General features: G+C 36.8%; 2 protein-coding genes across 2 annotated transcripts; both read left to right on the forward strand.

Annotated features, from left to right (window-relative positions):
- The first annotated feature begins 15329 nt into the window (after positions 1-15329).
- On the forward strand, positions 15330-15854 carry LOC143888945 (uncharacterized). Its single transcript, XM_077393325.1, has one exon. It carries the CDS (start codon positions 15330-15332, stop codon positions 15852-15854), a length of 525 nt encoding a protein of 174 aa, XP_077249440.1.
- Positions 15855-15959: 105 nt separating this feature from the next.
- On the forward strand, positions 15960-16757 carry LOC143888946 (uncharacterized). Its single transcript, XM_077393326.1, has 2 exons — positions 15960-16277; positions 16473-16757. The coding sequence occupies exons 1-2, from the start codon at positions 15960-15962 to the stop codon at positions 16755-16757; spliced, it is 603 nt and encodes a 200-aa protein (XP_077249441.1).
- The last annotated feature ends 10333 nt before the right edge of the window (positions 16758-27090 follow it).

Below are 27090 nucleotides of genomic sequence, written 5' to 3' on the forward strand. Positions count from 1 at the left end.
AATCATTTGAAGAAAGTCTTGAAGAGGTCAAGGGGAGGCCAAGGTATTTGATTGGCAGTTTTCCTTCAGGGATGAGCAGAATTTTTGAGATTGCCTTTCTTTCTCTGCAACTAATTCCAAAAAAGAAGACCTCACATTTCGAAAAATTTGGTTGGAGGCCAGAGAATCTGTAGAATTCTTGTAAACAAGCTAGAATTTCTTTTGCTGACTTGACAGAACCTTCCCCGAAGATCATAAGATCATCCGCAAAAAGTAAGTGTGTTATGGAGACATTTCCATGAGTAAAGGGGGATTGGAGATTACCTTTCAACTGAGAATCTTCAAGGGTCCAGGAGAGCATTTCCATAGTTAAACAGAACAGCAAAGGGGATATGGGATCTCCTTGGCGAATTCCGTTGGATGAAGAGAAGTGCCCTTGAGGAGACCCATTTATCAAAACAGAAAAGGAGGGAGACTGAATACATTCTCCCACCCACTTACACCAAAGTTTACTGAATCCCTGATCCGCCATAAATTGAAGAAGTGCTTCTCTCTTAACATTGTCAAAGGCCTTTGCAAGATCAATTTTAAGACACATAGCCGCATTTGTAGAGGGGAGGTGGAATTTGTGTAGGATGTCATGAGTTAACAAGATATTATCTTGTATCTGCCTACCTCTGATGAAAGCAGATTGGGCAGGGTTAACCAATTTGTCTATCACCAATTTCAATCTCTGCGCAAGAATCTTGGTAATCGTCTTGTAGATGAAGTTGCACAAGGATATAGGTCTGAACTTGGAGGGCGAAGACGCGCCAGGGACCTTAGGAATGAGAGAAATGAAGGTGTTATTGATTTCCTTCAAGAGCTTTGCTTTCGAAAAGAAATTGAGAATCGCATCTGTGAAATCTTTTTCAACAAGATACCAAAACTTTTGAAAGAAGGAGCCATTAAACCCATCAGGTCCAGGCGCTTTGTCTCCATCGGCCATAAACACAGCCTCTCTAACCTCCTCCTTGGTCACCTCACGGGATAAATGATTTGCTTCCTCCAAGGTAAGAATTTTATTAGGCCTGGGGGTGTGGGAATTCTGATCTTGGGTCCTGTTTAAGAGCTTGTGATAGAAATTGACCAAGATACTAGATATCTTATCAGGATCATAAGAGATGGATTTGTCTTCTCTTTCCATAGCCATAATGTGATTGGAATGATTTCTGGTTCTAACAGCAGCATGAAAGAATTTTGTATTAGAATCACCTTGGCACAGCCACTCAATTCTTGATTTCTGCTTGTAAAGCGCCCCTTCCCTCCTAGCGACCGTACAAAATTCATTTCTGGCTTCAATTTCGGCCTCATTGATTCTCTGATCCGCAGGGTTATTTGCAAGTTTGATCTGAATGTCGTCCAGTTTGAGGCGAGCTAAAGGAAGCATCACATCAATTCTACCAAAAATGTCCTTGTTCCATGAAACAAGCTGTCTTTTAACTTCTTTAAGTTTGTGCACTAACCTATACATAGGATTCCCGATGCACTTGATAGCCCAAGCTCTTTCAACAACAGGATAAATAGAGACATCATCGAACCACATGTTCATGAATTTGAACGGTTTTGGGCCCAAACTAGTGTGATTTTTTAGACTCACAATAATGGGGCTATGGTCCGAGATTCCAGGAGGCCTATACTCAGCAAAGCCAAGAGGGAAGTCTTGCAGCCATAGGTCATTGACAAGGGCTCTATCTAATCTTGCATATTTTCTTTCACTCTTAGTGGCTCGATTATTCCAGGAAAGAGAGTGACCAATAGATCGAAGATCCGCCAAACAGCAATTGTATATACAACTATTAAAATCCTCAATGTCGTTCTGATTATGAGGAGATCCACCCGATCTTTCGTCATAGCTTCTTATCGCATTGAAATCCCCCAACACAATCCAAGGGCCTTGGATGGTAACATTAACTAATTCAAGATTTTCCCAAAGAGCTTTCCGATCTCCCCCATAATTCCTTATAGACAGAGGTAAGATGAAATCGCTGGTTGGTTTGGGTTAGATGGACCTCAGCATGAATGAATTGGCTCGACTCCAATAGAATCTGAAGATTTACTCTCATTGGATCCCAAAGAATCCAAACTCTTCCTTTAATAACATGTGCGTAATTTCCATGAGAAGCCCAAGACTCACAAATATCTTTCACATGATTCTTCATCATAGGTTCTCTGGCTTTAGTTTCTTGAAGACAGCAGATAGGAGCGTTAGTGCTCCTGATCAGATTTTGAACTTCCCTTCTCTTTGTGGCTGAACAGATTCCCCTAATGTTCCAGGATGTTACAATATTCATTGGGTAATAGTGAAAGATGGGGGAGAAGGGGCTCTTTCAGAGTTCGGGTCATGGGCTCTTTCGGAGTTCGGGTCATGGGCTCTTTCGGATTTCGGGTCAAGGGCTCTTTCAAAGTTCAGGTCATGGGCTCTATTGAGAGTAGATGGATTCTGGCGAGCGGTTAATCCTACCAATAAGTGTTGAACAGGAATTTCACCTGATGAAGATAAGACATGGACGAATTCTTTTCCAAGACAGCCTACCAATTTATCTCGATCATCTATATTGGATTCGACTTGATCCTCACTCTCTTCCCCCTCTTCATTTTCATTTCGTTCAACATTAGCCAGGGCATCAAAGCTGTTTTGAATCTGGATTGCTGTATCCGCCACATGTGTGCTGACACCACTTAGAAATTTGCTTTGCTCCACAACTTGGGGGTATTTACAAGTGGGTTTGACTGGCCTTTCCTCCCGGTCTCTATTAGGTTTAACTGCTTGAAGGGGTTGCTTAGAGGGATTTTTTACTGGTCGCCATTCCTGCTTATGATTGTGCTGCGCAACCTGAACATTTTTGGGGCATGCTTCCGAGGTATGACTGAAATCAATACAGGTTTTACAGGCTGATGGTTTCCAGTCATATTGCAGACTTTGGTTGTGGGTCCCATAAGGGGTGTTGTGTATGGGAATGATTTCTGGAAATTCTGCCCCTGCTTCCACTTCCACACACATATGAGCGTAACTTAGTCTTGTTTCTTCCGCAGTCCTTGAATCCATGTACAAAGGATTCCCTATGAAACTGGCTATTTTACTTAATCCTTTAGCACTCCAGAACTCAAGAGGCAAACCTGGAAGACGAACCCACACAGGGATTGAGGTAAGGTTTAGTTTCTCGAGGGGTGTCCCTGGTTTCCACTTTCGTAAAATCAAAGGTCTCCCCGCATAGGAGTGCTCCCCTGATTCCAGCATTGAGTCACAATCATCCAGACAGGTGAACTGAAATAAATAAAATCCATTTGAGAGAGTAAAAATCTGCAGTTCTCCTTTAAGGTTCCACTTTCGTGAGAGATTATCTCTCAGATTCATGAAGTACGGCCTCCTACCAATAAAGTATCCCACCAAAGAAGTTCTCCATTTACATCCAATCTCCTCAAGCTCCTCATTCTCGAAAGAAATCCTCTTCTTCCCCGAATCAGCAATTACAGGGTTTACAAACTCAAGTTTTGAAAGACCCTTAGTAGATTTTTCCCCAAAGAGGGATCTCCAAGGACTGGATTTAGCTTGGTTAGCATCAGCTCCTGTTGCTGAATGAGTAGCAAGATCAGACTCATCAGTTTCCAGGGGCAAGGGGATGGTCGTTGAAGCTGTCCCAACAGAGTGGGCGGGAATATCTGAGCTGGGAGAAGGGGTTTTTTCGTTTGAAATTTCAATTGGGCGGGAATAATTTCCAGGGGTTGAAAAGAGAAATGAGTGGGGGTGTGGACCAATGCTGATTTTCTCCACTTTTGCTGCTTCAATCAGCTTTTGATTTAAAAAAGGACTGGGTCCTGGTGAGAGAACAAAGCTGGTTGGGAATGAGGAGGGAACAAATAAGGTTGGGAATGAGGAGGCGTCAGGTGGTAGGAGTTGACTGTCAGGGGTCACAGCAGAAACTGTTGGGCAATACCCCTTTTCCTGGAAAGGGAGGTTTTGTTCCTGGTTTTCTTGGGCAATGGAAGAACTTCCCAAAATGGAAGGTTTCCCTCCAGCTGTCTCTTCTTCTCCAAATTGCAGATTCAGAGGTAAGAAGCAGCTAAAAGTTGGAAGGGGAGGAGCACGAATTTCTTGTGTGGACTGGAGCTCAGGGCTTTGGGATTTTCGAGAAGAAGGAGTTTTCACAGGAATTCTAGAACTCTGCTTTGATTTTTTCAGAGAGCTTGTAGTCTGAGCTGGGGTTATGGTAAACCTTTTGTGCACTCTAGTACCTCTCCTGAAATGGGTTGAGGGTTCATGATCCTCTATAGGGAACAGTTCTTTCAGGTATGCAACACGCTGGACAGAATTCATACCTGGTTCAGAGATAGGAGATGGCTTTTGTTCAACACAAGAAGAGAGCCCATCAAAGAGATATTTATCCTCAAGCTCACAAACTGCTTGAGGCACATTTCCATGGGGTGAGGGTGATTGGCCAAGACCAGCTGGTTGTGGATTTGCCCAGAACCGGCCTTCCAATACAGCAGACTTTCCTGGGTCAGGAGGAATCTCCATGGTCTGGAAGTCCTCCTAAACCACCAACAAAAAACCGAATAGCTTCCCAGGAGGGAGGTAGGAAACAAGAAGGGCTTGGGCCCTTAGCCTCTAGCCGGCTGGCCTGAGGAAGAAGATGATCTCCACGAAGAGGAGAGTATCTCTCACTAGAAATCGCAGAAGGGAAGGGAGGAACAAGAAGGGCTTGGGCCCTTGCCGCTTCGCCGGCCGCCGCCGGCTCTCTCCGGAGAGAGGGGGAGGAAGAAGAAGACTTTTCTCTCTCCTCAAAGTTTCTCTCTCCTCATCCCAAAATATGGCCAAGTTCCTTGTGAAGACAAGTATTGTTTCTAGATGTTGGTGCTGTAGTGCTATCTGTAGCCCACCTTGTGGCATTTTTCAGCAATCCACTTTGATTTTCTTATTGGCTATTAGCCTTTGTAGCCCTTGTGGCCCCCCTTTGTAATCATTTCTATTGTTCTTAATATATCTGGTCGAGGTCTGCCTAACCCCAGCTTACCAACCAAAAAAAAAAAAATCTAAGATTCAATACCATCTCATCTTCATCTCAAGACTTAGCTAAAAGCTCCTAGACACCATCTCTAGGGTTTCTTATGTTTAAAAGATTGTTGTTTTATAAAGTTTCTAAAATAAGAAACATTTAATTTTTTCAACCTCCATCCTTTATCAATTATATCTAAGATTCAATACCATCTCATCCTCATTCAAAAACATAGCTAAAAGCTCATTAACATCATCTCTAGGGTTTCCTACGTCTAAAAGACGAAAGTTTTTAAAAGTTTCTCAAATAAGAAACTTTCTATTTTTTCAATCATCATCCTTGATTAACTAAATCTAATATTCAATACCATCTAAACCTTTTCTCAAAACTTTGCTAAAAGCTCATTTACACCATCTCTAGGGTTTCCTATGTCTAAAAGATTGATGTTTTATAAAGTTTCTTCCTCATCTTAAAACTTGGCTAAAAGCTCCTTGACACCATCTCTAGGGTTTCCTATGTGTAAAAGCTGGATGAGTTTTCTAAAATAAGAAACTTTCTATTTTTTCAATATTCATCCTTCATCAACTAAATCTAAGATTCGATACCCTCTCATTCTCATCCCAAAACTTGGCCAAAAGCTCGTTGACGTCATCTCCAGGGTTTCCTATATCTAAAAGATGGATGTTTTCTAAAGTTTTTAAAATAAGAAACTTTCTACTTTTTCAATCTCCATCCTTAATAAACTAAATGTAAGATTTTATACCATCTCATCATCATCCCAAAACTTGGCTAAAAAGTCATTGACACCATCTCTAGGGTCTCCTATGTCTAAAAGATGAATGTTTTATAAAATTTCTAATATATGAAACTTTCTATTTTTTCAATCTCCATACTTCGTCAACTAAATCTAAGATTCAATATCATCTTATCTTCATCCCAAAACAGGGCTAAAATCTCCTTCACACCATCTCTAAGGTCTCGTATATTTAAAAGATGGATGTTTCATAAAGTTTAAACAATAAGCAACTTACAATTTTTTCAATCTCTACCATTTATCAACTAAATCTAAGATTCAATACCATCTCATCCTTATCTCAAAACTTGGTTAAAAGCTCCTTAACACCATCTCTAGGTTTTCCTATGTCTAAAAGATGTATGTCTTATATAGTTTCTAAAATAAGAAACTTTTTTTTTCAATTTCCATCATTCATCAACTAAATCTAAGATTCAATATCTTATCCTCAGCTCAAAACTTTGCTAAAAGCTCCTTCACACCATCTCTAGGGTTTCCTTTGTCTAAAAGAAGGATGTTTTATAAAGTTTCGGATCATCATCTCAAAACTTAGCTAGGAGCTCATTGACACCATCTCTAGGGTCTCTTATGCTTAAAAGATGGATGTTTTATTAAGTTTCTAAAATAAGAAACTTTCTATGTTTTCAATCTCCATCCTTTATCAACTGAATGTAAGGTTCAATACCTTGTCATCCTCCTCTCAAAACTTAGGTAAAAGCTCCTTTACACCATCTCTAGGGTCTCTTATGTCTAAAAGATTAATGTTTTCTAAAGTTTCTACTATATGAAACTTTCAATTTTTTTCAATCTTCATTCTTCGTCAACTAATTCTAAGATTCAATATCATTTTATCCTTATCCCAAAACATGCCTAAAAGGTCCTTGACACCATCTCTAGGGTCACGTATGTCTAAAGGATGCATCTTTTTTAAAGTTTCAAAAATAAGCAACTTACAATTTTTTCCAATCTCCACCCTTTATCAACTAAATCCAAGTTTCAGTACCATCTCATCCTCAAGTTAAAACTTTGATAGAAGCTCCTTGACACCATCTCTAGGTTTTCCTATGTCTAAAAGATGGATGTCTTATAAAGTTTCTAAAATAAGAAACTTTCTATTTTTTCAATTTCCATCCTTCATCATCTAAATCTAAGATTCAATATCATCTCATCCTCATCTCGAAACTTGGCTAAAAGCTCCTTCACACCATCTCTAGGGTTTTCTCTTTCTAAAAGATGAATGTTTTGTAAAGTTTCTCATCATTATCTCAAAACTTGGCTTTAAGCTCGTTGACACCATCTCTAGGGTCTCTTATGTCTAAAAGATGAATGTTTTATAAAGTTTATAAAATAAGAAACTTTCTATTTTTTCATTCTCCATCCTGGATCAACTAAATCTCAGATTCAATACCATCTACTCTTCTTCTAAAAACTTGGCTAAAAGTTCATTGACACCATCTATGGGGTTTCCTATGTCATAAAGATTGATGTATTATAAATTTTCTATAATAAGAAATTTTCTATTTTTTCAATCTCCATCCTTGATCAACTAAATCTAAGCTTCAATACCATCAAATTTACATTTCAAAACACGGCTAAAACCGCCTTGACACCACCTATAAGGTTTCATATGCCTAAAAGATGGATGTTTAAAAAGTTTCTGAAACTTGGCTAAAAGCTCCTTCACACCATCTCTAAGGTTTCTTACGTCTGAAAGATGGATGTTTTATATAGTTTCTAAAATAAAAAACTTTCTATTTTTCCAATCTTCATCTTTCTTCAACTAAATCTAAGATTCAATACCATCTCATCCTCATCTTAAAACTTGGGTAAAAGGTCATTGACACTATCTCTATGATCTCCTATGTCCAAAAGATGAATGTTTTACAAAGTTTCTAAAATAATAAACTTTCTATTTTTTCAATCTCCATCTTTTTTCAACTAAATCTAAGATTCAATACCAACTAATCCTCATCTCAAGACTTGGCTAAAAGCTCCTTGACAGCATCTGTAGGGTTTCCTAAGTCTAAAAGATTAATGTTTTATAAAGTATATAAAATAATAAACTTTTTATTTTTTCAATCTCCATCATTCATACTCTAAATCTATGATTAAATACCATGTCATCCTCGTCTCAAAACTTGGCTAAATGTTCCTTCACACTATTTATAGGGTTTCTTATGAGTAAAAGGTGGATATTTGAAAAGTTTCTAAAATTCAAAACTTTCTATTTTTTCAATTTCTATCAATGATCAACTAAATCTAAGATTCAATATCATCAAATCCTCATATCAAAACTTGGCTAAAAGCTCATTGACACTATCTCTAGGATTTCCTATGTTTAAAAGATTAATGTTTTATAAAGTTTCTAAAATAAGAAACTTTCTATTGTTTCAATCTCAATCATTCACCAACTAATTCAAAGATTAAAAACCATCTCATCCTCATCTCAAAACTTGGCTAAAAGCTCATTCAAAACATGTCTAGGGTTCTATTTCTAAAAGATGGATGTTTTACAAAGTTTCTAAAATAAAAAACTTTCTATTTTTTTCAATCTCCATCCTTTATCAACTAAATCTAATATTCAATACCAAATAATCCTCATCTCGAAACTTGACTAAAAGCTCATTGACATTATCAATGGGGTTTCGTATGTTTAATAGATGAATGTTTTATAACGTTTGTAAAATCAGAAAATTACAATTTCTTCAATCTCTACCCTTTATCAACTAAATCTAATATTCAATACCATCTCATCCTCATCTCAAAACTTGGCTAAAAGCTCCTTGACACAATTTCTAGGGTTTCTTATGTTTAAAAGATTGTTGTTTTATAAAGTTTCTAAAATAAGAAAACTTTTAATTTTTTCAATCTCTATCCTTTAACAATTAAATCTCAGATGAAATACCATCTCATCTTCATCCCAAAACTTAGCTAAAAGCTCATTGACACCAACTCTAGTGTTTCCTACGTCTAAAAGATAGAAATTTTTTAAAGTTTCTAAAATAAGAAACTTTCAAGTTTTCCAATCACCATCCTTGATTAACTAAATCTAAGATTCAATACCATCTAAACTTCTTCTCAAAACCTGGCTAAAAGCTCCTTTACACCATCTCTAGGGTTTCCTATGTCTAAAATATTGATGTTTTATGAAGTTACTAAAATAAGAAACTTTCTGTTTTTTCAATGTCTATCCTTCATCAACTAAATCTAAGATTCAATACCATCTCTTCCTGATTTTAAAACTTGGCTAAAAGCTCCTTTACACCATCTCTAGGGTTTCCTTTTGTGTAAAAGATTGATGTTTTATAAGGTTTTTAAAATAAGAAAGCTTCTATTTTTTCAATATTCGTCTTTCATCAACTAAATCTAAGATTCAATACCCTCTCATTCTCTTCCCAAAACTTGGCAAAAAGCTCGTTGACGTCATCTCTAGGGTTTCCTATGTCTAAAAGATGGATGTTTACTAAAGTTTCTAAAATAAGAAACTTTCTATTTTTTCAATCACCATCCTTCATAAACTAAAACTAAGATTTCATACCATCTCATCATCATCCTAAAACTATGCTAAAAGATGATTGACATCATCTCTAGGGTCTCCTATGTCTAAAATATGAATGTTTTATAAAGTTTCTAATATATGAAACTTTCTATTTTTTCAATCTCCATACTTCGTCAACTAAAACTACGATTCAATATCATCTTATCTTCATCCCAAAACATGGCTAAAATCTCCTTCACACCATCTCTAAGGTCTCGTATGTTTAAAAGATGGATGTTTTATAAAGTTTCAAAAATAAGCAACTTACAATTTTTTCAATCTCCACCCTTTATCAACTAAATCTAAGATTCAATACCATCTCATCCTCATCTCAAAACTTAGTTAAAAGCTCCTTAACACCATCCATAGGTTTTACTATGTCTAAAAGATGGATGTCTTATATAGTTTCTAAAATAAGAAACTTTCTATTTTTCCAATTTCCATCATTCATTAACTAAATCTAAGATTCAATATCATCTTATCCTCATCTCAAAGCTTTGCTAAAAGCTCCTTCACACCAATTATAGGGTTTCCTCTGTCTAAGAGAAGGATGTCTTATAAAGTTTCTGATCGCCATCCCAAAACTTGGCTAAAAGCTCCTGACACCATCTCTAGGGTCTCTTATGTCTAAAAGATTGATGTTTTATAAAGCTTCTAAAATAAGAAACTTTCTATTTTTTTCAATATCCATCCTTTATCAACTAAATGTAAGTTTCAATACCATCTCATCCTGATCTCAAAACTTGGCTAAATGCTCCTTCACACCATCTCTAGGGTCTCTTATGTCTAAAAGATTAATGTTTTATAAAGTTTCTACTTTAAGAAACTTTCTATTTTTTCAACCTCTATTCTTCGTCAACTAAATCTAAGATTAAATATCATCTTATCCTCATCCCAAAACATGGCTAATAGGTCCTTGACACCATCTCTAGGGTCACGTATATCTAAAAGATGGATCTTTTATAAAGTTTCAAAAATAAGCAACTTACAATTGTTTCAATCTCCACCCTTTATCAACTAAATCCAAGTTTCAATACCATCTCATCCTCATATGAAAACTTAGTTAGAAGCTCCTTGACACCATCTCTAGGTTTTCCTATGTCTAAACGATGGATGTTTTATAAAGTTTCTAAAATAAGAACCTTTCTATTTTTTCAATTTCCATCCTTCATCACCTAAATCTAAGATTCAATATCATCACATCCTCATCTCAAAACTTAGTTAAAAGCTCCTTCACACCATCTCTAGGGTTTTCTCTTTCTAAAAGAGGGAAGTTTTATAAAGTTTCTCATCATCATCCAAAAACTTGGCTAAAAGCTCGTTGACATCATCTCAAGGTTCTCTTATATCTAACAGATGGATGTTTTACAAAGTTTATAAAATAAGAAACTTTCTTTTTTTTCATTCTCCATCCTTTATCAAGTAAATCTCAGATTCAATACCATCTAATCCTTATCTCAAAACTTGGCTAAAAGGTTCTTGACACCATCTATGGGGTTTCCTATATCTAAAGGATTGATGTTTTATAAAGTTTCTAAAATAAGAAACTTTCTATTTTGTCAATCTCCAACCTTTATCAACTAAATTTAAGATTCAATACCATCTCATCCTGATCTCAAAACTTGGCTAAAAGCTCATTCACAGCATCTCTAGGGTTTCATATGTCTAAAAGATAGATGTTTTATAAAGTTTATAATAAAAAAAACTTTCTATTTTTTCAATTCCCATCCTTCATCAACTAATTCTAAGATTCAATACCATCTCATTCTCATCCCAAAACTTGCCCAAAAGCTCATTTACACCGTCTCTAAGGTTTCCTATGTGTAAAAGATGTATGTTTTATAAAGTTTCTAAAATAAGAAACATTCTATTTTTTCAATCTTCATCCTTCATCAACAAACTCTATGATTTAATACCCTCTCATTCTCATCTCAAAACTTGGGTAAAAGCTATTTGTCATCATCTCTAAGGTTTCCTACATTAAAAGATGTATGTTTTATAAAGTTTCTAATATTAGAAACTTTCTATTTTTTAAATTTCCATAATTAATCAACTAAATCTAACATTCAATACCATCTCATCATCATCCCAAACCCTAGCTTAAAGCTCAATGACACAATCTCTAAGGTCTCTTATGTCTAAAAGATAGATTTTTTATAAAGTTTCTAAAATAAGAAACTTTCTATTTTTTCAATTCCCATCCTTCATCAACTAAATCTAAGTTTCAACACTATCTCATCCCCATCTCAAAACTAGGCAAAAAGCTCATTGACACCATCTCTACGGTTTACTACGTCTAAAAGATTGATGTTTTATAAAGTTTCTAAAATAAGAAACTTTCTATTTTTTCAATCTCCATCCTTCTTCAACTAAATCTAAGATTCAATACCATCTCATCTTCATCTCAAAACTTGGCTAAAAGGTCCTCGACACAATTTCTAGGGTTTCTTATGTCTTAAACATGGACGTTTTATGTAGTTTCTAAAATAAGAAACTTTCTATTTTTTCAATCTCCATCCTTTATCAACTAAATCTAAGATTCAATACCATCTCATCCTTATCGCAAACCTTAGCTAAAAGCTTGTTAACATTATCTCTAGTGTTTCTTGTGTCTAAAAGATTAATGTTTTATTAAGAAACTTTCTATTTTTTCAATCTCCTTCATTCATCAACTAAATCTAGGATTCAAAACCATCTCATCATCATCTCAAAACTTGGCTAAAAGCTCTTTGGTACAATCTCTAAGGTCTCCAATTTCTAAAAGATTGATGTTTTACAAAGTTTCTAAACTAAGAAACTTTTTTTATTTTTTCAATCTCCAACCCTTTTCAACTAAATCACAGATGTAGTTGAAAACGGAAGAAACAGAGATGAAAAACTCCAAGTATTTTAAGAGTTATGATAGAAATAGTTAGACTCGCGCTTTCGCCTAGCAGTTTACAGAGCTACCTCCGATTGAATGACCACAACTCACTCAAAAGCTCAACCACCAAGTTTCCTCACGACTAGTGAGAGAAACTCTGAGATTTCTAGTGAGAGAAACTTCCTCTTCGAGGAGGTCGTCTTCTTCCTCCGGCCTTCCAGCTGGAGGCCAAGGTCCCAAACCCTTCTCTTTCCTTCCTCCCTCCTGGGGAGCTAATTTCTTTTTAATATTTTTTGGTTTTTTGGGTGGTTTGGAGGGTTTCCAGGCCATGGAGATTCCTCCTGACCCAGGCAAAGGCCCTGTGGAAGGCCGTTTTTGGGTCAGTTCAAAACCTGCTGGTTATGGCACTCCTCCTTCATCCCATGGATCTGTGCCTCAAGCAACTCGTGAGCTTGAGGCAATCTATCATTTCGATGGGCTCTCTTCTATGGTTGAACCCCAGCTATCACCTCTCTTCGAACCAGGTAAGAGCTCCCCCTCTTCCCATGGAAATGTGTTTCCAGCAGATAGTGAGCTGGAGGATACCCATGAGTTTGAAACGCTCCCCATCCATGTTGAACCAAAGGATTCTTCTCTCTCTGTAAAAGGTGTAAACTCTGCCCAGCGTATTGCATACCTAAAGAACTTGTTTCCTCTTGGTGATCCCCCTGGAAATGAACATGATCCCTCAACTCACTTCAAGCGAGGTACTCGAATGCACAAAAGGTTCACAAAAAACTCATCTCAGTCTTCTATCTCTCTTAAAAAATCAAAGAAGTCGTCTGGACTATCTTCCAAAACCCCTCCTCCTCGAAAATCCCATATCCCTCAAGCCATCCATTGTGCTCCACCCCCACCCACCCACCCTTAACAACTTTCTACCTTTGGCATGGCAAAATGGAGAAGATGAGAATGATGGAGAGAAACCTTCCTTATTTGGCAGCTCCTCCTTTGATCCAGAAAACCAGGGAACAAACCACCACATTCAGGGAAAGGGGTTTTGTCCAGCAGTCTGTTCTGTGACACCTGTCAGTCAACACCTACCCTCTGCTGTCTCCTCTGTCCCAATCTTATCTGTCCCTAGTCCTTTAACCCCAGGTCACAGCCCTATCCTCAACCAAAAGCTAATTGCAGCTGCTAAAGTGGAGAAAATCAACCATGGCCCACTTTTCTCCAGCTCTTTCCCTTATACCCCTGGGAATTATACCCGTCCACTAGACATTTCAAACCGAAAAAGCCCCCCTTCCAGCGCCCATTCCCACGAGACCACTAGATCCCATCTTTCCCTCCCACCCAAAATTTCAAATACTTCAAATTCTGTTGATACAGGCCCAAATCTAGAGAAAGGAGCTACTACAATCCAGGGATCACCTGGCCCTTGGAGATCCCTCTTTGAAAAGACCTCAACCAAGGGGCTTTCAAAACTTGAGTTTGTGAACCCTGTTTTGGCTGATTCGGGGAAGAAGAGGATTTCTTTCGAAAATGAGGAGCTAGAAGAGACTGGATGTAAATGGAGAACTTCTTTGGTGGGCTATTTTATTGGGAGGAGACCCTATTTCATGAACCTGAGAGAAAACCTCTCGAGAAAGTGGACACTTAAGGGGGACTTGCAGATTTTTTCTCTTAATAATGGATTTTACTTATTTCAGTTCACTTGTTTGGAAGATTGTGACTCAGTGATGGAATCAGGGGAGCACTCCTATGCTGGGAGACCTTTGATTCTAAGAAAGTGGAAACCTGGGACACCCCTTGAGAAACTAAACCTGACCTCAATCCCTGTGTGGGTTCGCTTTCCAGGCTTGCCTCTCGAGTTCTGGAGTGCTAAAGGATTAAGTAAAATTGCTAGTTTCATTGGGAATCCTCTGTACATGGACTCAAGGACTGCTGAAGAAACAAGGCTCAGTTATGCTCGTATGTGTGTGGAAGTGGACGCAGGGGCCGAATTTCCTGATACCATACCCATACATACCCCCTATGGGATTCACCTCCAAAGTGTGCAATATGACTGGAAACCATTAGCATGCACAACCTGCCTAAATTTCAGCCATACCTCTGAGGCATGCCCCAAGAATGTTCAGCTAACCCAGCAAAATTATAAACAGGAATGGAGGCCAGTTAAACCCCCTTCTAAGGACCCCCAACAAGAAGCCACTCAAGATGGGGATAGGGAGGAAAGGTCTGAGCAAAACATCCTCACAAAGCACCCCCAAGTTGTTAAGCAGAGCAGTAAACAACATGGCGTCAGCTCTCGGGTGGCAGAGAAAGCAATTCAGATCCAAAATAGCTTTGAAGCCCTGGCTGAAGATGAAGGACATGAATTTCAAGTGGTGGGTGAAAGTCAGGATCGGGTTGAGCAAAATGAACTAAGCAAGGGCTCATCTCCTGGTCAGTCGCTCCTCCGTAGCCCCGGCCTTACGGTGCAGAACAGCTACATGGCTCTCGAGATTCTTAATGAAACAGCACTTGATAAATGTAATGCCAAGGTTACAGGTCAAAACCAGGAGATACAGGACCTGAATGGCACTGCTAGCTCCCTAACTCAGGAATGCAAATTGTCTCCATCAGGTAGGCCCACCAACATCACCACAACCTGTCCTGATGGTAGTTATGGGAGCATGGAATGTTAGGGGCCTATGCTCCGAAACTAAAAGGGGGGATATAAAGAGATTTATTCAAGAGAACAAGCTCTCCCTTATTTGCCTAACGGAAACCAAAGCAAAGAAAGATGATCTGCAGCAGATCACTTCCGCAATATGTGAAAATTGGGAGTCCCAAACAAATTATGATTTCTGTGTCGAAGGCAGAATCTAGGTCCTTTGGGACCCAAAGGTGGTACAATTCCAAGTCCTCTATAAGACTTCCCAAATAATACATGGGGAATGTCATGCCATTCTAGCTGGCCAATCAATAACGATTTCTGCTATCTATGCCTCAAATGATGCTATTGAACGCAGGCACCTCTGGTCTTCTTTAGTGGGGATTTCTTCTGCGATTCAGCAGCCTTGGATTGCTTTGGGGGATTTTAATATCACTAGATTCGCTGATTAAAGATGGGGAGGAGCTGATCCTAATCTCTCAGACATGAATGATTTCAATGATTGTATTGAGGGCTGCTCTCTTTTAGACTTGAGATCAGTTGGTCAAATCCTTTCTTGGAATAACAAATCTTGTACTGGTAACCTTAAACTTCGTAGACTTGACAGAGGTTTAGTAAATGAGGAATGGCTGCAAGTATTTCCCACCTCTTATGTTCAATACAAGAATCCTGGCTTGTCCGATCACTCCCCTATCATTGTCCTCACTTCTCCTGTGCATAATACAGGCGGGAAACCTTTCAAATTTCATAATATGTGGCTATGTGACACTTCCCTCTATGAGGTTGTTGAAAGAGCTTGGAACTCAAAGATCCGTGGGAACCCTATTTTCATAATTTTCAAGAAACTCCAAGGGACCAAGAGAGCTATAAAAGATTGGAATCGAAATAGCTTTGAGAGGGTGGACATCCTAGCACCTCAAATCAGGAAAACGTTGGATGAGATCCAAACAAAGGTCGCGGTAGATCCGAGGAACAGTAGCCTCAGAGATGAGGAAAAAGCCATTCGGTAGAAGTTCATCCGGATAGCCAAGCAGGAGGAGAGCTTGTTTCATCAAAAATCCCGCGTCAACTGGTTAAATCTTGGTGACTCAAATACCGAGTTTTTTCACTCTGCCATGTCCTTGCGAAGAAATCAGAATCAGATTCAGGCGATTGAAGACCAGAATGGAGAGATCTGTACTGAATCCCAAGGAATTGCTGACATTCTGGTAAATCATTTTTCTTGCCTGCTTAATCACAATATCTCTATGATTGGAGATCTTCCCGAACCACAGTACAAGCTGTCCTCTGATGAGGCCCATGATCTCGTTAAGCCTTTCGGGGCTGAGGAGATAAAAGAGGTGGTGTTCAACTGTGATGGGAATCGAGCCCCCGGACCTAATGGTTTTAATGGGGCTTTCTTTAAGCAATTCTGGTATTTAATTGGGGGCGAGGTTATTAAAGCTATCCAGTATTTCTTTTGATCTGGCAATCTCCTTCCTGCTTTCAATACCACCTTTATAGCTCTGATCCCCAAATGTAGTGGAGCCTCCTCCCCAAACCAATTCAGGCCCATCTCCTTGTGCAACTTCTTCTATAAAATCATAACCAAGCTTATGGCTTATAGACTAAGTAAAATTATGAACCAGATTGTCAGCCCTCACCAGTCTGCCTTCATCAAGGATCGGTTAATCCAAGATAATGTTCTCCTCACTCATGATCTATGTCACAACTTCCATAAGCTCTCCAACACTAAAGCCCTGTGTATCAAGCTTGACCTGAAAAAAGCTTATGATTATGTTATCCATGGAGTTCTCCTTGGTTTCATGAGCAAGATTGGGTTCCCTCCTATGTGGTGCACCTGGATTTCTAAGTGCATTGCCTCAGCATCCTTCTCCGTTCTTCTCAATGGATCCCCGAAGGGATTCTTTTAGTCTACAAATGGGCTAAGACAAGGGGACCCCCTGTCCCCGCTGCTATTCTGCCTCGTAATGGAAATCTTCTCCTGCATGCTGAATACGGCTCATGTCATGGGTAAAATTAAAACACCTTTCTCCAAAGGAAATCTCCATATTAACCATGTCATGTATGCTGATGATGTAATGATTTTTATCACCCCAGACATCGAATCTATTGCAGGTATAAAAGATTGTCTCCATTCCTTCCAACTCATTTCAGGTCTTGCTGTCAATATTCAGAAAAGTGAAGTGTTCCTATCTGGAATTCCTGACCACCTAAAGGCTCAGATCTGCACCTCCCTCTGCATTAATCCTGGAACGCTCCCAATTAAATACCTGGGGCTTCCCCTGATCACTAAGAGGCTGTCCAGCCAGGATTGCCAACCTCTGCTTACCAAAATTCGGCGTAGATTGGGCATGTGGAATAACAAAAAGCTTTCCAGGGCTGGGAGAATCGAAATGATCAAATCTGTCCTCAACTCCTTCCAGATATATTGGTCTGCCACCTACAACATTCCCATGGAAATTTTGCTCGAGATTGAGAAAAATTTTCGGAACTTCCTTTGGGGGGGACCTGACCATCAGAAAAAGTACCATCCAATTGCTTGGGAATCGGTATGTAGACCTAAATCAGAAGGTGGTGTGGGCATTCGCAGAGTAGTTGACATCAACAAAGCCTCCCAGATGAAACTCCTCTGGCACATTGTTGATAACAGGAGATCCCTGTGGGTTCGATGGTTTAAAGTCAAATATTTAAAGAAAAGTAACTTCAGGAATAGACCAATGCCGTCCAATCCGCCCTGGGGTGTGAGAAGTATATTTAACTGCAGAGACTTCGCAAAGCCTCATCTGTGCTACTGTGTGGGAAAAGGCAGAGACATAGACTTCTGGACCGAACCTTGGCATCCGGATGGGCTCGTCAAAACTCTAACTTCTGAAGGAGAGCTTTTCTGCATAACAAAGAAGATATCTATCGAAAGTATGAAACAGGATGGAAGTTGGGATCACATAACTCAGCAGCCTCATTTGCCCCAACTCAATAAGATTATGAGAACAGGGCTCTACTCCATCAACGATGCTGACAGAATCATATGGAAGGATAACCCAAATGGGAAGTTTTCCCTCAGATCAGCTTGGAATAAAAGTAGAATTAGATGCGCTGAGGTTCCTTGGTTCAAGACGGTCTGGAATAAAGGCCATATCCCTAGGCACAGCTTCATTACCTGGCAAGCAATGCAAAACAGGCTAAGTACGCGGGATAGGCTATTCTTCCTAGGCTCAAACAGAGATATAAAGTGTCTCCTCTGTAAAGCTGAGCCTGACTCTGTGAATCATCTTTTTTTCCACTGCTCCTACTCGGCCTGGATTTGGAGGTCCATTCTTTGGAGATGTGGGTACAGGAGAAAACCACTTCAGACCCTCCTACAGGAAGAAATGTGGATTCGGGAAAAATGTAAAGGAGATGGCCAGGCCACTTCGATTATGAGGATTAGCTTTTGTGTGGTGGTGTACGAGATCTGGAGAGAAAGGAACAGCCGCCTGCATGGTAAAACACCTTGCCACAAAAACAGTATCCTCCAACGCAGCATCAGGGCTGTCCACTCTAGACTCGCTTATCTTCAACTTGGAGACGTCGAGAACAGGAAAAATGTTGACACTGCTGCAAATTTTGGATTACCAAGTTTTCAAGTGAAGATAGATGCTGAATTCTGCTCATGGGCCAGGCCGGAGCAAAGATTCATAAAGGTAAATACAGATGCAGCAGTTCAGAATGGGAAGGGTGGAATTGGAGGTTTACTTCGTAATTCCGCTGGGGAGGTAAAAGTCATGTTTTCTATTCGGTTGGGCTGTGAAGAGATCCATCTTCTGGAAATCAAAGCTATCCTTCATGGAATCAGGCTAGCTCTCATGGGGGGGCACGATTCCACCTGGATCGAATCTGACTCTTTGACTGCTGTGAATGTGATCTCAAAGAAGTGGGAGTGTCCTTGGAAAGCTATTCCAATCGTAGAAGAAATTCGAGACGCTTTCTTACAATTTCAGAGCTGGAAATTGACCCACATTTGGAGAGAAGCGAACGGAGCCGCGGACTTTTTGTCGAAGTCGGACTGCTGTTGCGAGGGGCCCGTCATCTCGCCTTCTATTCTCACCCCAAAACTTAGGGATATTTTGGCGCTGGATGCAGCCATATGTACCCTCGCTTGTAAGGCTAGTTTAATGTCCCAAAGATACGTGTTGGAGGCCAGTGTTGTGTTTAGCTGCTGGTGTTGTGGTGAGATCTGTAGCCACCCTTGTGGCTTATTTCAGCAGCCCTCTTTGATTTTATTTTTGGCTAGGTGCCTTTGCTGCCCTTGTGGCCCCCCTCTGTAATCCTTGTCATTGGTTTTAATATATCTGGTCGGGGTCAGCCTAACCCCAGCTTACCAATCAAAAAAAAATCACAGATTTAATACCATCTCATCCTCATCTCAAAACTTGGCTAAAAGCTCGTTGACATCATCTATAGGGTTTCATATGTGTAAAAGATGGATGTTTTATAAAGTTTATAAAATAAGAAACTTTATGTTTTTTCAATCTCCATCCATCATCAACTAAATCTAAGATTCAATATCATCTCATCCTCATCTCAAAAGTTGGGAAAAGGCACCTTAACTCCATCTCTAGGGTTTTCTATATCTAAAAGATCGATGTTTTATAAAGTTTCAAAAATAAGAAACTTTATATTTTTCAATCTCCATCATTCATCAACTAAATCTAAGATTCAAAACCATCTCATCCTCATCTCAAAACTTGGCTAAATGCTCATTGAGGATGAGATGGTATTAAATCTTAGATTTAGTTGATGAAGGATGGGGATTGAAAAAATAGAAAGTTTCTTATTTTGTAAATTTTATAAAACATCAATCTTTGAGACATAGGAAACCTTAGAGATGCTGTGAAGGAGTTTTTAGCTATGTATTGAGAAGATGATGAAATGGTATTGAATCTTAGATTTAGTCGATGAAGTTTGGAGATTGAAAATATAGAAAGTTTCTTATTTTAGAAACTTTATAAAACATCAATCTTTTAGACTTAGTAAAACTTAAAGATGGTGTCAAGGGACTTTTAGCCAAGTTTTGAGGTTAGCATGAGATGGTATTGAACCTTAGATTCACTTGATTAAGGATGGAGATTGAAAAAATAAAAAGTTTCATATTTTAGAAACTTTACAAACCATCAATCTTTTTGACTTAATAAACCCTAGAGATGGTGTCAAGGAGCTTTTAGCCAAGTTTTGAGATGAGGATGACATTGTATTGAATCTTAGATTTTGTTGATGAAGGATGGAGATTGAACAAATAAAAAGTTTCTTATTTTAGAAACTTTATAAAACATCAATCTTTTTTAGACTTAATAAACCCTAGAGATGGTGTCAAAGAGCTTTTAGCCAAGTTTTGTGATCAGGATGAGATGGTATTTAATCTTAGATTTAGTTGAAGAAGGATGCAAATTGAAAAAAGAGAATATTTTAGAAACTTTAGAAAACATCCATCTTGTAGACATAAGAAACTGTAGAGATGGTGTTAACAAGCTTTTAGTTAAGTTTTAGGATGAGGATGTGTGGGTATTGAATCTTAGATTTAGTTGATGAAGGATAGAGATTGAAAAAATAAAAAGTTTCCTATTTTAGAAACTTTATAAAACATCCATCTTTTAGACACAAGAGTCCCTAGAGATGGTGTAAATGTGCTTTTAGCAAATTTTTGGGATGAGGATGAAAGGGTATTGAATCTTAGATTTAGTTGATGAAAGATAGAGATTGAAATAACAGAGTTTCTAATTTTAAAAACTTTACAAAATATCCATCTTTTAGACATAATAAACCCTATAGATGGTGTCAATGAGCTTTTGGCCAAGTTTTGAGATGAGGATTAGATGGTACTGAATCCTAGAATTAGTTGATCCAGAATGGAGGTTGAGAAAATTGAAAGTTTCTTATTTTAGATACTTTAATAAACATCCATCTTTTTGACATAAGAGACCCTAGAGACGGTGTCAACAATCTTTTAGCTAAGTTTTGGGTTGAGAATGAGTGGGTATTGAATCTTAGATTTAGTTGATGAAGGATGGAGATTGAAAAAATATAAAGTAAAACATCAATCTTTTAGACTTTGTAAACCCTAGAGATGGTGTAAAGTTGCTTTTACCAAGTTTTGAGATGAGGATGAGATGGTATTTAATCTTAGATTTAGTTGATGAAGGATGGAGATTGAAAATATTAAAAGTTTCACATTTTACAAACTTTATAAAATATTCATCTTTTAGACATAGGAAACCCTAGAGATGTTGTCAAAGAGCTTTTAACCAAGTTTTGGGATGGGAATGAGAGGGTGTTGAATTTTATATTTAGGTGATTACGTATGGAGATTGAAAAAATAGAAAGTTTCTTATTTTAGAAAGTTTATAAGATATCAACTTTTAAGACTTAGTAAACCCTAGTAATGGTGTAAAGGAGCTTTTAGGCAAGTTTTTAGACGAGGATGAGATGATATTAAAAATTAGATTTCGTTGAAAAAGGATGGAGATTGAAAAATTAGAAATTTTCTTATTTTAGAAACTTTATATAACATCCATCTTTTAGACATATGACACCCTAGAAATTGTGTCAAGGGGATTTTAGCCAAGTTTTGAGATGAAGATGAGATACTATTGAATCTTAGATTTAGTTGATGAAGGATTGAGATTGAAAAAATAGAAAGTTTCTTATTTTAGAAACTTTATAAAACAACAATATTTTAGACATAAGAGACGCTAGAGATGATGTGAATGAGCTTTTAACCTAGTTTTAGGATGATGAGGAGATGGTTTTAAATCTTAGATTTAGTTGATGAAGGATAGAGATTGAAAAAAAAAAGAAAATTTCTTACCTTAGAGACTTTTTAAAACATCAATCTTTTAAACATAGGAAACCCTAGAGATGGTGTCGAGGGGCTTTTAGCCAAGTTTTGTGATGAGGATGAGGTGGTATTAAATCGTAGATTTAGTTGGTGAACGATGGGGATTGAAAAATAGAAAATTTCTTATTTTAGAAACTTTATAAAATATACATCTTTTTGACATAGGAAACCCTAGAGATGGCGTCAAGGGGCTTTTAGCCATATTTTGAAATGAGGATGAGATGGTGTTGAATCTTAGATTTAGTTGATTAAGGATTGAGATTGAAAAAATAGAAAGTTTCTAATTTTAGAAAGTTTATAAAACATCCATCTGTTAGACATAAGAAACCCTAGATATGATGTGAAATAGCTTTTAGCCAAGTTTTGAGATGAGTATGAGATGGTATTGAACCTTAGACTTAGTTTATAATGATGGAGAATGAAAAAATAGAAATCTTCTTTTAATAGAAACTTTATAAAACATCCATCTTTTATACATATGGAACCCTAAAGATGATGTCAACGAGCTTTTAGCCAAGTTTTGAGATGAGAATGAGAGGGTATTTCATCTGAGATTTAGTTGATAAAGGATGAAAAGTGGAAAAATAGAAAGTTTCTTATTTTAGAAACTTTATGAAACATTCATCTTTTAGACATATGAGACCCTAGAGACAGTGTCAAGGAGCTTCTAGCCGTGTTTTGGGATGAGGATGAGATGGTTTTGAATCTTAGATTTAGTTGATGAAGGATGTAGATCGTAAAAATTGAAAGTTTCTTATTTTTGAAACTGGTTTAGAGATGCTGCTAAGAGCTTTTAGCCAAGTTTTGAGATGCGGATGGAATGGTATTGAATCTTAGATTTAGTTGATGAAGGATGGAGGTTGAGAAAATAGAAAGTTTCTTATTTTAAAAACATTCATCTTTTAGACATAGGAAACCATATAGATGATGTCAACGAGCTTTTAGCCAAGTTTTGGGAAGAGAATGAGAGGGTATTGAATATTAAATTTAGTAGATGAAGGATGAAGATTGAAAAAATAAAAGTTTCTTATTTTAAAAACTTTATACAACACCTATCTTTTAGACTTAGGAAACCCTACAGATGGTGTCAAGGGGCTTTGAGCCAAGTTTTGAGACGAGGATGAGATGATATTGAATTGTAGCTTTAGTTTATGAAGGATGGCGATTGAAAAAATAGAAAGTTTCTTATTTTAGAAACTTTATAAAAACATCCATCTTTTAGAGATAGGACACCCTTGACACGGCGTGAAGGAACTTTTAGCCATGTTTTGCGATGAGGATGAGGTGATATTGAATCTTAGATTTAGTTGATAAAGGATGTAGATTGAAAAAATACAAAGTTTCTTACTTTAAAAACTTTATAAAACATCAATCTTTTAGACATAAGAAGCCATAGAGATTATGTCAACGAACTTTTAGCCAAGTTTTGGGATGGGAATGAGAGGGTGTTGAATCGTAGAATTAGTTGATTAAGGATGGAGATTGAAAAAATAAAAAAGTTTCTTATTTTAGAAACTTTATAAAATATCCATCTTTTAGGCTTAGTAAACCCTAGTGATGGTGTAACGGAGCTTTTAGCCAAGTTTTGAGATGAGGATGAGCTGGTATTCAATTTTAGATTTAGTTTATGAAGGATGGAGATTGAAAAACTAGAAAGTTCCTTATTTTAGAAACTTTATAAAACATCCATCTTTTAGACAAATGAAACCTAAGAGATGATGTCAACGAGCTTTTAGCCAAGTTTTGGGATGAGAATCAGAGGGTATTGAATATTGAATTTAGTTGATTAAGGATGGAGATTGGAAAAAAAAGTTTCTTATTTTATAAACTTTATAAAACATCAATCTTTTAGACTTAGTAAACTCTAGACATGGTGTCAAAGAGCTTTTAGGCATGTTTTGGAATGAGGATGAGATGATATTGAATCTTAGATTTAGTTGATGATGGATGGAGATTGAAAAAATAAAAAATTTCTTATAATATAAACTTTATAAAACATCAATCTTTTAGACATAGGAAATCCTAGAGATGATGTCAACGAGCTTTTAGCCAAGTTTTGGGATGAGAATGAGAGGGTATTTAATCTGAGATTTAGTTGATAAAGGATGGAGATAGAAAAAATAGAAAGTTTCTTATTTTAGAAACTTTATAAAACATCCATCTTTTAGACATATGAGACCCTAGAGACCACTCAAGGAGCTTTTAGCTGTGTTTTGAAATGAGGAAGAGATGATATTGAATCTTAGATTTAGTTGTTGGAGGATGTAGATTGAAAAAATTGAAAGTTTCTTATTTTAGAAACTGGTTTAGAGATGGTGTTAAAGAGCTTTTAGCCAAGTTTTGAGATGAGAATGAGTTGATTTTGAATCTTAGAGTTAGTTGATGAAGGATGGAGGTTGAAAAAATAGAAAGTTTCTTATTTTAAAAACAATATAAAATATCCATGTTTTAGACATAGGAAACCCTAGATATGATGTCAACGAGCTTTTAGCCATGTTTTGGGATGCGAATGAGAGGGTATTGAATCTTAAATTTACTTGATAAAGGATCGAGAGTGAAAAAATAGAAAGTTTCTTATTTTAGAAACCTTATCAAACATCTATCTTTTTGACATATGAAACCCTAGAGATGGTATCAATGAGCTTTGAGCCAAGTTTTGAGACGAGGATGAGAAGATATTAAACTGTAGATTTAGTTTATGATGGATGGAGATTGAAAAAATAGAAAGTTTCTTATTTTAGAAACTTTGTAAAATATATTTCTTTTTGACTTAGTAAACCCTAGAGATGATGTCAAGGAGCTTTCAGACAAGTATTGAGATGAGGATGACATGTTATTGAATCTTAGATTTAATTGATAATAGATGGAGATTGAAAAAATAGAAAGTTTCTTATTTTAGGAACTTTATAAAACATACATCTTTTAAAGATAGGAGACCCATTTTTAGCCATGTTTTGGAATGATGATGAGATGATATTTAATCTTAGATTTATTTGATGAAGGATGGGGATTGAAAAAATAGAAAGATTCTTAATTTAGATACTTTATAAAATATCCATCTTTTAGACTTAGTAAACCCTCGGTGTAAATGAGCTTTTAGCCAAGTTTTGAGATGAGGATAAGATAGTATTCAATGTTAGTTTAGTTGATGAAGGATGGATATTGAAAAAATAGAAAGTTTCTAATTTTAGAAACTTTATAACACATCCATATTTTAGACATAGGATATCCTAGATATGTTGTAAAGCTGCTTTTAGCCCGGTTTTGAGATTAGGATGAGATGGTATTGAATCTTAGATTTAGTTGATAAAGGATAGATATCGAAAAAAAAGAAAGTTTTTTAATTTAGAAACTTTAAATAACATCCATCTTTTAGACATAGGAAACCCAAGAGATGATGTCAACGAGCTTTTAGCCAAGTTTTGGGATGAGAATGAAAGGGTATTGAATATTAAATTTAGTTGATTAAGGATAGAGATTGAAAAAAAGAAAGTTTCTTATTTTAGAAACTTTATAAAACATCAATCTCTTAGACTTATTTCTTGCGTTTTCGTATTAATATATCCGGTCGGGGTCTGCCTAACCCCAGCTTACCAATCAAAAAAAAAAACTCTTAGACTTAGTAAACTCTAGACATGGTGTCAAAGAGCTTTTAGCCATGTTTTGGAATGAGGATGCGATGATATTGAATCTTAGTTTTAGTTGATCAAGGATGGAGATTGAAAAAATAAAAAGTTTCTCATTTTAGAATCTTTGTAAGACATCCATCTATTAAACATAGGAAACCCTAGAGATGGTGTGAAGGAGCTTTTAGCTAAGTTTTGAGATGAGGATGGGATGGTATTGAATCTTAGATTTAGTTGATAAATAATGGATATTGAAAAAATAGAAAGTTTCTTATTTTATAAACTTTATAAAATATCAATCTTTTAGACTTAGTAAACCCTAGAGATGGTGTCAAGGAGCTTTTAGCCAATTTTTGAGATTAGGATGAGATGGTAATGAATCTTAGATTTAGTTGATGAAGGATGAAGATTGAACAAATATAAACTTTCTTATTTTAGAAAATTTATAAAACATCCATCTTTTAGACATAGAAAACCCTAGAGATGTTGTCAAGGAACTTTTTACCAAGTTTTGAGATGAAGTTGAGATGGTATTGAATCTTAGATTTAGTTGATAAAGGATGGAGATTGAAAAAACAGAAAAAATTTTATCTTAGGAACTTTATAAAACATCCATCTTTTAGACATAGGAAATCCTAGACATGATGTCAACGAGCTTTTAGCAAAGTTTTGGGATGAGAATGAGAGGGTATTGAATCTTAGACTTAGTCGATTGAGGATGGAGAATGAAAAAAAAAAGTTTGTTATTTTAGTAACTTTATAAAACATCAATCTTTTAGACTTAGTTAACCTTAGACATGGTGTCGAGGAGCTTTTAGCCATATTTTGGAATGAAGATGAGATGATATTGAATCTTAGATTTAGTTGATAAAGGATGGAGATTGAAAAAATAGAAAGTTTCTTATTTTAGAAACTTTGTAACACATCCATCTTTTAGACGTAGGAAACCCTAGAGATGGTGTCAATGAGCTTTTAGCGAAGTTTTGAAATGAGGATGAGATTGTAATGAATCTTAGATTTAGTTGATGAAGGATGGAGGTTGAAAAAATAAAAAGTTTCTTATTTTAGAAACTTTATAAGACATCAATCTTTTAGACTTAGTAAGCTCTAGACATGTTGTCAAGGAGCTTCTAGCCATATTTTCGAATGAAGATGAGATGATATTGAATCTTAGATGTTGTTGATGAAGGATTGAGAATGAAAAAATAGAAAGTTTGTTATTTTAGAAACTTTGTAATACATCCATCTTTTAGACATGCGAAACCGTAGAGATGGTGTGAAGGAGCTTTTAGCCAAGTTTTGAGATTAGGATGAGATGGTATTGAATCTTAGATTTATTTGATGAAGGACAGAGGTTGAAAAATTATAAACTTTTTTTTTTTTTTAAATAGCAATTTGCATTAATAAGAAAAAATGACAAGGGAGCACCCGAGAAGGGGCAACCCAGAGAACAAAAACAAGAAAGAAGAAACAGAGAAGAAGAAGAAAAGATACAATAAAAATAACAAGATTATATTATGGGGGAAGATGATCGAACAAGAGAATACTCTCCCTCCCAACTCCCTGCTTGGCTAACCCATCCGCCTTTTCGTTTGCCGACCTCCAAACGTGATTAAAGACAATAGCCGAACCTGCAACAAAATCCTCAATTTCATCAAATAACGCCAAAAATCTCCAAGGAGGAGCTACACCACCCTTCAACCATCAAATGACATTCAATGAATCCCCTTCAACAATGATATGGTC

This window comes from Tasmannia lanceolata, unplaced genomic scaffold, assembly GCF_043159265.1.
Source record: "Tasmannia lanceolata isolate RefF3 unplaced genomic scaffold, GAP_Taslan_0.1 ptg000012l, whole genome shotgun sequence".
Taxonomy (NCBI): domain Eukaryota; kingdom Viridiplantae; phylum Streptophyta; class Magnoliopsida; order Canellales; family Winteraceae; genus Tasmannia; species Tasmannia lanceolata.

What these genes read in the sequence shown, in the direction of transcription:
- LOC143888945 (XM_077393325.1), top strand. Translation starts at nt 15,330, where the DNA reads ATGAATGATTTCAATGATTGTATTGAGGGCTGCTCTCTTTTAGACTTG.
- LOC143888946 (XM_077393326.1), top strand. Translation starts at nt 15,960, where the DNA reads ATGTCCTTGCGAAGAAATCAGAATCAGATTCAGGCGATTGAAGACCAG. An exon ending in GGTATTTAATTGGGGGCGAG is followed by an intron (nt 16,278 to 16,472) that starts GTTATTAAAGCT and finishes ATTATGAACCAG; the next exon opens with ATTGTCAGCCCTCACCAGTC.